This window comes from Myotis myotis, unplaced genomic scaffold (genome assembly GCF_014108235.1).
Source record: "Myotis myotis isolate mMyoMyo1 unplaced genomic scaffold, mMyoMyo1.p scaffold_m19_p_50, whole genome shotgun sequence".
Classification (NCBI taxonomy): Eukaryota; Metazoa; Chordata; class Mammalia; order Chiroptera; family Vespertilionidae; genus Myotis; species Myotis myotis.
In genome coordinates this window covers 638,526-650,706 of record NW_023416358.1, presented here as the reverse complement: position 1 = coordinate 650,706, position 12,181 = coordinate 638,526, and the positions used below count along the sequence as shown (strand labels likewise).

The 12,181-nt window shown below is 59.4% G+C and overlaps 1 protein-coding gene and 1 long non-coding RNA gene across 2 annotated transcripts; both read left to right on the top strand.

The window, feature by feature from the left end:
• The first annotated feature begins 230 nt into the window (after positions 1-230).
• LOC118657294 lies at positions 231-1,944 on the top strand. The gene is made up of 2 exons (XR_004967974.1): positions 231-1,042; positions 1,378-1,944. It is a non-coding gene; the product is annotated as an uncharacterized LOC118657294 (long non-coding RNA).
• A 3,180-nt stretch (positions 1,945-5,124) lies between these two features.
• On the top strand, positions 5,125-11,501 carry SLC25A6 (solute carrier family 25 member 6). The gene is made up of 4 exons (XM_036311123.1): positions 5,125-5,363; positions 8,128-8,614; positions 10,040-10,180; positions 10,981-11,501. Exons 1-4 carry the CDS (start codon positions 5,253-5,255, stop codon positions 11,136-11,138), a joined length of 897 nt encoding a protein of 298 aa, XP_036167016.1. The 5' UTR covers positions 5,125-5,252; the 3' UTR covers positions 11,139-11,501.
• Positions 11,502-12,181: the final 680 nt, after the last annotated feature.

The following is a 12,181-nucleotide window of genomic DNA, read 5'->3' as shown; positions in this document are numbered from 1 at the left end:
CAGCCTGCCCTGAGCCCCCCAGCCTGCCCTGAGCCGCCCCCAGTCTGCCCTGAGGCCCCCCCCAGCCTGCCCTGAGCCACCCAGCCTGCCCTGAGTTCCCCCAGCCTGCCCTGAGCCCCCCAGCCTGCCCTGAGCCCCCCAGCCTGCCCTGAGCCCCCCCCAGCCTGCCCTGAGCCGCCCGCAGTCTGCCCTGAGGCCCCCCCCAGCCTGCACTGAGCCCCCCAGCCTGCCCTGAGCCCCCCCCCAGCCTGCCCTCAGCCCCTCAGCCTGCCCTCAGCGCCCCCGCAGCCTGCCCTCAGTCCCCCAGCCTGCCCTGAGCCCCCAAGCCTGGCCTGAGGGCGCCCCCCAACCTGCCCATCACAGGCACAGGCTCCCGGAGGACAGGACGTAGACAGAAGGGGTGGTGAGCTCCGCGTGGGGCTGGACACCCAGTGGCTGCACCGGGAGAGGCCAGCCCAGCCCAGGTCCCTCCCTCCACCGTCCCAGCCCTGACCTCTGACCTCTGCCCTGACCTCGCCCGGCAGGTGGCCACCTGCCCCGGGTGCTCCTCAGCGGGTGCCACCTCCTCGCTGCCCTGGCCGCCAGCCCCCTTCTCTCCTCTCCTCTCCTCTCCGGCCGGCCGGGGTTCCGTGTCCCTGCGAGGCCACAGCCTCTGATTGGCAGGCGCCCAAGGGGACGGGCTCTGATTGGCAGGCCTGCCCCGAGGAGATTTTCCATCGTTTTTTATGAAGAGCGCGGAGGGCCAGGGAGACACACACAGAAACGCCCACGGGAGAGACCCGTCCATGGGCTGCCTCGGGGATGCAGCCTCGGCCGGCATCGGGCCCGGACCCTCCCTCCACAGGCGGCGCTGTGACCACCGAGCCACACGGGCCAGGGCTGACCCGGCGCCGGCGCCGTCAGAAGCTCGGAGCGCGGGCGGGCGGAGGTCTCGTTTGGGTCACGTTGCCCGTTTCACCGACAAGGTTCCCCAGACGCCCCAGTGGGAGGCTCGGGCCCGTGCTGTGTTCCAGGCTGAGTGTCTGGTTTCTGAAAAGGGCCGGTGAGTGGAAACACAGAGAAATGCCCATCAGGGACGGGACAGGACGGGGAGGGGAGGGGAGGGGAGGGGAGGGGGCGAGGCGGCCAGGATGCCGGGACTGGAGGGAGCCGAGCGGTAGCGTTGCATTCCTCTTTAAAAATTAAACGGTTCCCTTAAAAAATACATTTATTAATTTATTGATTTCAGAGAGGAAGGGAGAGGGGGAGAGAGAGAGACACAGCCACGAGGAGAGAGAATATCAGGGATCGGCCCCTCCTGGGCATCGAGCCCACATCCTGGGCATAAACCGTGTTTTGTGGTTTTTTTTTGTTTGTTTTTAATGTCGTTACCCACAGATTTCTAGACGGAAGGAAGCCTTGGGAACTTCTATTAATAGTTACCTCTGGCCCTGGCCAGTGTGGCTCAGTGGGTAGAGCGTCGGCCTGCGGACCTAAGGGTCCCGGGTTCGATTCCGGCCAAGGGCACGCACGATCTCTCCCCCAGTCGGGGCGTGCAGGTGGCAGCCGGTCCATGATTCTCTCATCGTTGATGTTTCTATCTCCCTCTCCCTTCTTCTCTGAAAGCAATAAAAAATGTATTAAAAAAAGAATATTGTTTTTAAAAAAGATGTAAGTTACCAAAAAAAAGAGCAAGTGAATGCACACCCATCCCTGTGTGTCTCAGGCCAATAAGTGTGACCGGTGGTTTTATGCAGATATATCCGTTATTATTGGGGAAATTCCGGACTTCCAGAGAGGGAGCCGTACCTTCGCACAGGCCCCTGCGGCTTTTGATATCTTACTCAGGCGTCCCAGCCGAAACCAGCAGATTGTTAAACATATAATTGTCCGTGCAAGAACGTATTTTATATAGAATTTGTAAATTGTTTCACAAATAAAGGTATATGTGTATATATACAGAGAGAGAGACGTATGTGACTTCTATACTATGCACGTAATTTTCTGTTGTTGTAAATCCTAGCCGAGGGTATGTTTCCATTGACTTTCAGAGGGAGAGGGAGAGACAGAGAAACATCAGTGATGAGGGAGAATCATGGACCGGCCGCCTCCTGCACGTCCCCCACTGAGGATGGAGCCTGCAACCCGGGCATGAGCCCTGAGCGGGAATCGAACCCGGGACCTCCTGGTTCCTAGGTCGATGCTCAACCGCTGAGCTGTGCCGGCCTGGCCAGTGTCTGCGGTTTTTACCTGCAAGTTGGGACACACACACACACACACACACACACACACACAGGGGAAGGAAATGAGAACGTGAGAGGGAAGGGGAAAAAAAAGAAAAAAAGTACCTTTGCGTTTGAGTCGCTACCAAGCAGCTGTTCTGGGCCTGGGCGCCGAGGTGGACCCGTCTGAAGATTCGCCGGGTGCCAGCAGGCGGGCCGTGTGCCGTTCAGCTGGAAGTTAATAAAACACCCAGCGTTTCACACAGGAGGGTCTCAGGGGCTTCCCCTGGGGTGGGGGCCGGAGATGAGCAGGTGAGTGTGTGTGTGAGCAGGTGAGTGTGTGAGCAGGTGAGTGTGTGAATGAGCAGGTGAGTGTGTGAATGAGCAGGTGAGTGTGTGTGTGAGCAGGTGAGTGTGTGAGTGAGCAGGTGAATGGATGGGTGAGTGAGCAGGTGAATGGATGTGAGAGTGAGCAGGTGAGTGTGTGAGTGAGCAGGTGAGTGTGTGAGTGAGCAGCTGAATGAATGGATGAATGGGCAGGTGAGTGTGTGAGTGAGCAGGTGAATGAATGGATGAATGGGCAGGTGAGTGGATGTGAGAGTGAGCAGGTGAGTGTGTGAGTGAGCAGGTGAATGAATGGATGAATGGGCAGGTGAGTGGATGTGAGAGTGAGCAGGTGAGTGTGTGAGTGAGCAGGTGAGTGTGTGAGTGAGCAGCTGAATGAATGGATGAATGGGCAGGTGAGTGGATGTGAGAGTGAGCAGGTGAGTGTGTGAGTGAGCAGGTGAGTGTGTGAGTGAGCAGCTGAATGAATGGGCAGGTGAGTGGATGTGAGAGTGAGCAGGTGAGTGTGTGAGTGAGCAGGTGAGTGTGTGAGTGAGCAGCTGAATGAATGGATGAATGGGCAGGTGAGTGGATGTGAGAGTGAGCAGGTGAGTGTGTGAGTGAGCAGGTGAGTGTGTGAGTGAGCAGGTGAATGAATGGATGAATGGGCAGGTGAGTGGATGTGAGAGTGAGCAGGTGAGTGTGTGAATGAGCAGGTGAATGGATGGGTGAGTGAGCAGGTGAATGGATGTGAGAGTGAGCAGGTGAGTGTGTGTGTGAGCAGGTGAGTGTGTGAGTGAGCAGGTGTGTGAGTGAGCAGGTGAGTGTGTGAGTGAGCAGGTGTGTGAGTGAGCAGGTGAGTGTGTGAGTGAGCAGGTGTGTGAGTGAGCAGGTGAGTGTGTGAGTGAGCAGGTGTGTGTGTGAGTGAGCAGGTGAGTGTGTGAGTGAGCAGGTGTGTGAGTGAGCAGGTGAGTGTGTGAGTGAGCAGGTGAGTGGATGTGTGAGTGAGCAGGTGAGTGTGTGAGTGAGCAGGTGAGTGGATGGGTGAGTGAGCAGGTGAGTGGATGTGAGAGTGAGCAGGTGAGTGTGTGAGTGAGCAGGTGAGTGGATAGGTGAGTGAGCAGGTGAGTGGATGTGTGAGTGAGCAGGTGAGTGTGTGAGTGAGCAGGTGAGTGGATGGGTGAGTGAGCAGGTGAGTGGATGTGTGAGTGAGCAGGTGAGTGGATGTGTGAGTGAACAGGTGAGTGTGTGAGTGAGCAGCTGAATGAATGGATGAATGGGCAGGTGAGTGGATGGGTGAGTGAGCAGGTGAGTGTGTGTGTGAGCAGGTGAGTGTGTGAGTGAGCAGCTGAATGAATGGATGAATGGGCAGGTGAGTGTGTGAGTGAGCAGGTGAATGAATGGATGAATGGGCAGGTGAGTGTGTGAGTGAGCAGGTGAGTGTGTGAGTGAGCAGCTGAATGAATGGATGAATGGGCAGGTGAGTGTGTGAGTGAGCAGGTGAATGAATGGATGAATGGGCAGGTGAGTGGATGTGAGAGTGAGCAGGTGAGTGTGTGAGTGAGCAGCTGAATGAATGGATGAATGGGCAGGTGAGTGGATGTGTGAGTGAGCAGGTGAGTGTGTGAGTGAGCAGGTGAGTGGATGGGTGAGTGAGCAGGTGAGTGTGTGAGTGAGCAGGTGAGTGGATGTGTGAGTGAGCAGCTGAATGAATGGATGAATGGGCAGGTGAGTGGATGTGAGAGTGAGCAGGTGAGTGTGTGAGTGAGCAGCTGAATGAATGGATGAATGGGCAGGTGAGTGGATGTGAGAGGTGAAATAGGAATGAGCAGCTGAATGTGTGCAGACAGGAGTGTGATGAGCAGCCCTGGGGCCTCCAGACCCCCTGGAGGAGGGGACCCCAAAGCCGGCTGGGCCCTGGGAGGAAGGGACCTTAGCAGCCCACAGGGTGCAAGGGGCCACCCCCGCCCCAGAACCTTCCCCCAAGTCCCTGCACCATCACCAGGGGTCACGAGGTCAGGGATCCCTCCAGCTGCGCAGGGTCCTGCAGGCCACGCAGATGGACACGGGACACGGGCCGGGCCGGGGTCTCAGGGGCAGGAGGCGAGCGGGGCCTGCAGAGCCGGGCCACGGGGGGCGGGTGTGGGGGCCTGGGGGGGGTTCGCACTGTACGGGCCGGGGCAGCGCTGGCTCTGAACCCCGTGATCACAGGACCTTCCCGGGGCTCCCGGCTGCAAAGGGGTCCTCCTCGGACGCGCTCGACCCTCCCCGTCCCGCCGCCTCCGGTCCGGGGTGGTCGGCGCAGCACGTGACCTTGACAAGGTCACGGCGGCCTCCGAAAGCCCCCACCCGCGGGACGCACAGCGCATGGGCGTGCCCCCACTTCCCGGCATCCCCCGGGGCGCGGCGCGAGAGACATCACCGGCGCAGCCAATGAGCACGGCGCCAGGGGACGTGGGGCGGGGCCTGGTGCGGCTGCCGGAAACCCTCGGGGGCGCGGGTCCCTGGAGGGGGCGTGGCCACGGCGGGCGCGGCGGCCAATAGGAGGGGCGCGCGGGGGCGCGGGGCGGGGCGTCGGGGCGCCTTAGCGGCTGCGCGCTGCGTGCCCCGTCCTTTCGGTCCCGGCGGCGGCTGCAGCGCTGAGCGAGCGGCGCCCACACTCCCGGCTCCCGTCCGCGCCTCCGCTCCGCTCTCTCCGCGCCCCCGGCTCCCCGCGCCGCCGCCGCCATGACGGAACAGGCCATCTCCTTCGCCAAGGACTTCCTGGCCGGAGGCGTCGCCGCCGCCATCTCCAAGACGGCCGTGGCCCCCATCGAGCGGGTCAAGCTGCTGTTGCAGGTGTGGGGGGCGCGGTGTGCGCATGCGTGAGCTCGGCGGGGGGTTTCGGGGGGCTGCAGGCCAGCTCGGGGCCGCGTGCACCGGGGCCCGGCGGGCGGGAGGGCGCCGGAAGTGGGAGGCCGGCACCCCGCTTTGTCCGGGCCGCTGCAGACTTCCGGGAGGTGGGAGGGGGTGGGGGAGCGGGGCGCATGCGCAGAGGCGGGGCTGCGGCGCGCTGGGCTGTTTTGCAGGCGGGTGAGCCCTGCGCGGGGCCGCGGCGTGGACGGGGGGCCTCCCCGCCCGCGGGTCCCCTTGGCCGGACTTGGATGCCGTCCACGGTCCGTGCGGTTTTCAGCGGCGGCAACAGGGTTGCAGGCGGTGGTGCAATTGTTGCAAATGGGAACGCGCCTCGGGGTGATCGCTGGCAACCTTGTTGCAGCGAGTGAGTCAGGGTGGAGCGCGGGGAGGGACCTGGGAGACCGGGGTGAGGCTGCGGAATTGCACGGGGAGGGCGGGTTTGCCAGCTCATGGCTCTGCACCTGTGCATCACCCGCGGGCACAGGCTATAGGGCGGGGCATGGGCCAGGGGGGCTCCAGGAGGGGAGGGTAAAATGGGGACATATGTAGAAGTTGCAACAATAAAGATGACATTTTTTTAAAAAAAAAATTATATATTTTTTAAATATATTTTTCCCTAACCGGTGTGGCTCAGTGGGTAGAGCGTCGGCCTGCAGACTGAAGGGTCCCGGGTTCGATTCCTGGTCCTGGGTACATGCCCCGGGTTGCGGGCTTGATCCCCTATAAGGGGCGTGCAGGAGGCAGCCGATCCGTGATTCTCTCTCATCATAGATGTTTCTATCTCCCCCTATCTCTTCCTCTCTAAAATCAATACAAATATACATTAAAAAAAATAAAGATTTCATTTTTTAATTATTTTTTTTATTTTTTTTTAAATACACGTTTATTGACTTCAGAGAGGAAGGGAGAGGGAGAATGAGATAGAAACACCAATGACGACAGAGGATCACCCATCGGGTGCCTCCTGCACGCCCCACACTGGGGATGGAGCCCGCAACCTGGGCATGTGCCCTTGACCGGGAATCGAACCCGGGACCCTTCAGTCCGCAGGCCGGCGCTCTACCCACTGAGCCACACCAGCTGGGGCAAGATTTCATTTAAAAAAAACAAAACAAGACAAGGGTCTCAGGCCCATTGAGGCACCATGTGGGGACCTGGAGAGGGTGATACTGGGTGATATAAGCCGGTCCGAGACAGACACGTACCCCATGATCTCCTATGGCGAAGCTAATGAACAAACTGATGAGCAAAGTAGATGCGGAGACGGAGAAGCATCGCACACATTGCAGAATCTCAGAGGGAAGGCGGGGACGGGTGGGTGGGTGGGTGGGAAGAGGTTAGCCACAGGCCTTGTAGGTATGCATAGAGGCGAGGCCCATGGACACAGACAATGGGGGGGTGCAGGCCTGGGGTGCAGAGCAGGGTGCGCTGGAGGGGGCCAATGGGGGGGGGAGGGAGACATATGTAATAGTTTCAGCAGCTTTGGTTTTTTTTTTTTTTTAATATATTTTTATTGATTTCAGAGAGAGAGGGAGAAACATCAGTGATGAGAGAACCATAGATCGGCTGCCTCCTGCACGCCCCCACTGGGGATCAAGCTCACAACCCGGGCCTGTGTCCTGACGGGGAATCGAACCCTGACCTCCTGGTTCATAGGTTGAGTGTTGACCTACAAACCAGTTCCATTCCCGGTCAAGGGCACAGGCCGGGGTGTGGGCTCCATCCCCAGTCGGGGGCGTGCAGGAGGCGGCCGGTCCGTGATTGTCACTCATCATTGATTGTCTATCTCCCTCTCCCTCTCCCTTCCTCTCTGAAATCAATTAAAAAATATATAATAAAAAGAAGAAAACGCACATTGTTGGTGGATTTTATTGTAAAAAATATATATATTTTTTTATTAAGTATATTTTTATTGATTTCAGAGAGGAAGCTATAGAAACATCCATGATGAGCCCTGACTGGTTTTGCCCAGTGGCTAGAGTGTCAGCCTGCGGACTGAAGGGTCCCAGGTTCGATTCCAACCAAGGGCATGCACCTTGGTTCCGGTCACATCCCCAGTGGGGGGTGTGCAGGAGGCGGCTGATCGATGTTTCTCTCATCAATGTTTCTAACTTTCTATCCCTCTACCTTCCTCTCCGTAAAAAATCAATAAAATATATTTAAATAAAAGAAACATCCGTGATGAGAGTGAGTCATGGACCGGCCGCCTCCTGCATGCCCCCCACACTGGGGACCAAGCCCGCAACCCAGGGCATGTGCCCTTGACCGGGAATCGAACCCGGGACCCTCCATTCTGCAGGCTTACGGTCTACTCACTGAGCCACACCAGCTCGGGCTAAATATATATATATATATATATATATATATATATTTTAATATATTTTATTGATTTTTTTACAGAGAGGAAGGGAGAGGGATAGAGAGTTAGAAACATCGATCAGCTGCCTCCTGCACGCCCCCTACTGGGGATGTGCCCACAACCCAGGTACATGCCCTTGACCGGAATCGAACCTGAGACCCTTGAGTCTGCAGGCTGACGCGCTATCCACTGAGCAACACCGGCCAGGCCTAAATATATATATATTTTTTAAGTCAGAAGGTGGTAGGCTGTGGGCACCGGTTGGCTTTCTGGGGACCCCTTTCGTTGGCTTGTAGCTGGTCCTGCTGTGAGGACCCCTCATGACCCCCCTCTCCGCCCGCCCCCCAGGTGCAGCATGCCAGCCAGCAGATCACGGCCGACAAGCAGTACAAGGGCATCATGGACTGCATCGTGCGCATCCCCAAGGAGCAGGGCGTGCTGTCCTTCTGGCGGGGCAACATGGCCAACGTCATCCGCTACTTCCCCACCCAGGCCCTCAACTTCGCCTTCAAGGATAAGTACAAGCAGGTGTTCCTCGGGGGCGTGGACAAGCACACCCAGTTCTGGAGGTACTTCGCCGGCAACCTGGCCTCGGGCGGGGCCGCCGGGGCCACCTCCCTCTGCTTCGTGTACCCCCTGGATTTCGCCCGGACCCGGCTGGCGGCCGATGTGGGCAAGTCGGGGGCCGAGCGCCAGTTCAAGGGGCTGGGCGACTGCCTGGTGCAGATCACCAAGTCCGACGGCATCCGGGGCATGTACCAGGGGTTCAACGTCTCCGTGCAAGGCATCATCATCTACCGGGCGGCCTACTTCGGGGTGTACGACACGGCCAAAGGTGGGTGTGGCCTCGGCCGGGCCGGGGGGCTTGCTTGGCAATGGACAGGCGGGTCCTGAAATCCAGGGGTGGGCAGGGCTGCTTTCCCCTTGGTGTGTCGGCAGCCGTGATTTCAGAGAGGAAGGGAGAGGGGGGAGAGAGAGACACATCCATGAAGAGAGAGAATCATGGAACGGCTGCCTCCTGCACGCCCCCCACTGGGGATGGAGCCCGCACCCTGGCATGTGCTCTTGGCCGGATTCGAACCCGGGACCCATCAGTCCGCAGACCGACACTCTACCCACTGAGCCACACCGGCTAGGACCTCATCACCTCCTCTTACAAGGACCGCAGTCCTATGGGATCACGGCTGACCCTAGTGACCCGACCCAATCAGTCCGCAGACCGACGCTCTACCCACTGAGCCACACCGGCTAGGACCTCATCACCTCCTCTTACAAGGACCGCAGTCCTATGGGATCACGGCTGACCCTAGTGACCCCATTTTACCGTCACCACCTTCTTAAGACCCTGTCTGCAGCTCAGCCAGCGAGGCTCAGTGGAACCAGGAGGTCGGGGTTCGATTCCCGGTCAAGGGCACAGGCCCGGGTTGGGGGCTCCACCCCCAGTGGGGGGCATGCGGGAGGCGGCTGGTCAGTGATTCTCATCATTGATGTGCCTGTCTCTTCCTTCCTCGCTCCGAACAAAGTACGTCCATACAGATAGTGGTTGGTTTGTTTGCGTGTCTTTAATTCTTCCCTGAGGATATTGTTTCCATTGATTTCGAGAAGGAGAACGACCCAGAGAAATGTCGATGAGAGAGAAACCTGTCGACGGGTTGCCTCCTGTACGTGCCGTCGACCGGAGTCGCACCCAGGACCCTCGGTCCGCAGGCTGACGCTCTTTGCTCTGAGCCAAGCCAGCTGGGACAACAAAAATATCTCTTTATTTTTTTAATTGATCTCAGAGAGGAAGGGAGAGAGAGAGAGAGAAACATCCATGACGAGAGAGAACCATGGATCGGCCGCCTCCTGCACGCCCCCCACTGGGGATGGAGCCCGCAACCCGGGCCTGTGCCCTGAGCGGGAATCGAACCCGGGACCCTTCGGTCCGCAGGCCGGTGCTCTACCCACTGAGCCACACCGGCCAGGGCTTCACCACCTTATTAAGGTCCTGTTTGCAAACACAGTCTCATTCTGGGGTCCTGGCCTGTGAGAGCTGCAGGGTGGATTTTGGAGAACACGGTTTAGGCCCCGAAAAGGAAGCCGCCCTGAGGGTCAGGGCCGGGGCCTGCTGGCGCCTCTGCAAGGGAACAGCCCGAACGCGTGGCCTGTCCGATCCCGGGGCTCGCCCGCCCCCTGGATGGCAGCGCTGGTGCTGGGGGCTGCGTGGGGCGGGGGGGGACGGGGGGGAGGGGGCCGGGCCTGACCGCGCTGTGACCCCCAGGCATGCTCCCCGACCCCAAGAACACCCACATCTTCATCAGCTGGATGATCGCCCAGTCGGTGACGGCCGTGGCCGGCGTGGTCTCCTACCCCTTCGACACCGTGAGGCGACGGATGATGATGCAGTCGGGGCGCAAAGGAGGTGCCGAGCCTGGGTTCTGGGCGGGGGGGGGGGGGGCGGGAGCGGGAGGGAGGGAGCCCACAGGTTCACCCCGAGAGTCGGGAGCCACCCCTGGACCCCGCCCGAGTGCCTGGGAGGGGGTTTGTCCTGGCTTCCTGGGGCGGCCTGGTCCCGGGCGCTGCCCTTCTCTCACCTCCTCTGTGTGTGTGTGGGGGGGGGGGTGATGGGGGGAGCACGCACCCTGGGGGGGGGTGCCGGCTGGGTCTAGTTCTCTTTTTTGTTGTTGTTTTTTTATTTATTATTATATTTTAAAAATATGTTTTTATTGGTTTCAGAGAGGGAGGGAGAGAGAGACATTCATGAGGAGAGAGAATGATGGACCGGCTGCCTCCTGCACGCCCCACACTGGGGATGGAGCCGGCAACCCGGGCCTGTGCCCTTGGCCGGGAATCGAACCCGGGACCCTTCAGTCCGCAGGCCGGCGCTCTATCCACTGAGCCACACCGGCCAGGGCTGTGTGGTGTTTAATTATTATTTTATATATACGCTAGGGGCTCGGCCCTCAGAGCTTTGGCTTCATCCGGAAGCTCGTCCGGCTGTCCGATCTAATTACCATATTAGGCTTTTATTATCATTGATATTTTTTATTGATCTCAGAGAGGAAGGGGGGAGAGAGAGAGAGAATCAATGATGAGAGAGAACCGTTGACCGGCTGCCTCCTGCACGCCACCCCCCGACGCCGGCCGGGGTTGGGCCTGAGACCCGGGGCCCCCTCGGCGCCCAGTCCCAGGGCCCGTCCTCACCCGCCCGTCCCCCCGCAGCCGACATCATGTACACGGGCACCATCGACTGCTGGCGGAAGATCTTCAAGGACGAGGGCGGCAAGGCCTTCTTCAAGGGCGCCTGGTCCAACGTCCTGCGGGGCATGGGCGGGGCCTTCGTGCTGGTCCTGTACGATGAGCTGAAGAAGGTCATCTAGGCGCCCGCCCGCCGGACACGGGCCCAGGGCCGCCCGCCCAGCCCCTCACGGTTACGGACCATTGACCTTCCGGAAATTCCACGTCCCCGCGGCCAGATCACGGTAGCGCCGGCGGGACCTAGGACCAGACCCTTCCTCCGATCATGACCACTGACACCCCATTCCACGCCTCGACGGGGAGGGCGCCCCGGCCCCAGGGTCCCCGGCAGGCCCGCCCCCCCCCCTCGCAGGCCGCGTGTGTAGCGTTTATTTAAAGGAAATCGTGCGCCATCTGTGCTTCCGCGCTGTCCTCTCTGCACAGCTGAGTATCCGCAAACCCCTTCTGTCGGGCATTCCGCCGGCAATTAAACCCAGACACGGAGACACGGCTTCCTGTGCTTTTCATTATTATTGTTCCTGTTATTATTATTATTATTATTCCTAGAGGCTCGGTGCCCGGAATCCGTGCAGGGGGCTCGGCCCTGGCGGCCCCGGCTTCGTCCGGAAGGTTGTCCAGACATCCGTTCGGCCGTTCGGTCTAATGAGCACATTAGCTCTTCGTTACATAGGATGATTATCTCATTTTGGTTTGTTCATCTTCACCAGAGGGTATGTTTCCATGGGTTTTTACAGAGCGTGGAAGGGAGGGGGAGAGAAACATCGATTGGTCGCCTCCCACAAGGACAGGGATCCAGCCTGCAACCGAGGTACGTGCCCTTGACTGGACTCGAACCCGGGACCCTTCCGTCTGCTCTACCCACTGAGCCGTACAGCCAGGGTGCAGGTGGTTTTGTTTGGATCCATTGGCCTCGAGGGGTGGGGACAGTGGCCGTTGAGGAGCCGTCACAAGGGGGCCCCTGGCTTTGCTTGGGGGGTGAGGGCGGGGGAGCAGATAAATGGGGGAGACCCTGTGGCCCCCACAAACGGGCATTTCACACCTGAAGTTCCCTCCGGGAGCCCTGGGTCCCCTTCACCTTCCCTGCTGTCACTGGACCACTCATTGTTCCCACCAAGGAGCCGGGAATGGCCCCCCTGCTGCCCACCTCCCGCCCACACCTGTGGGG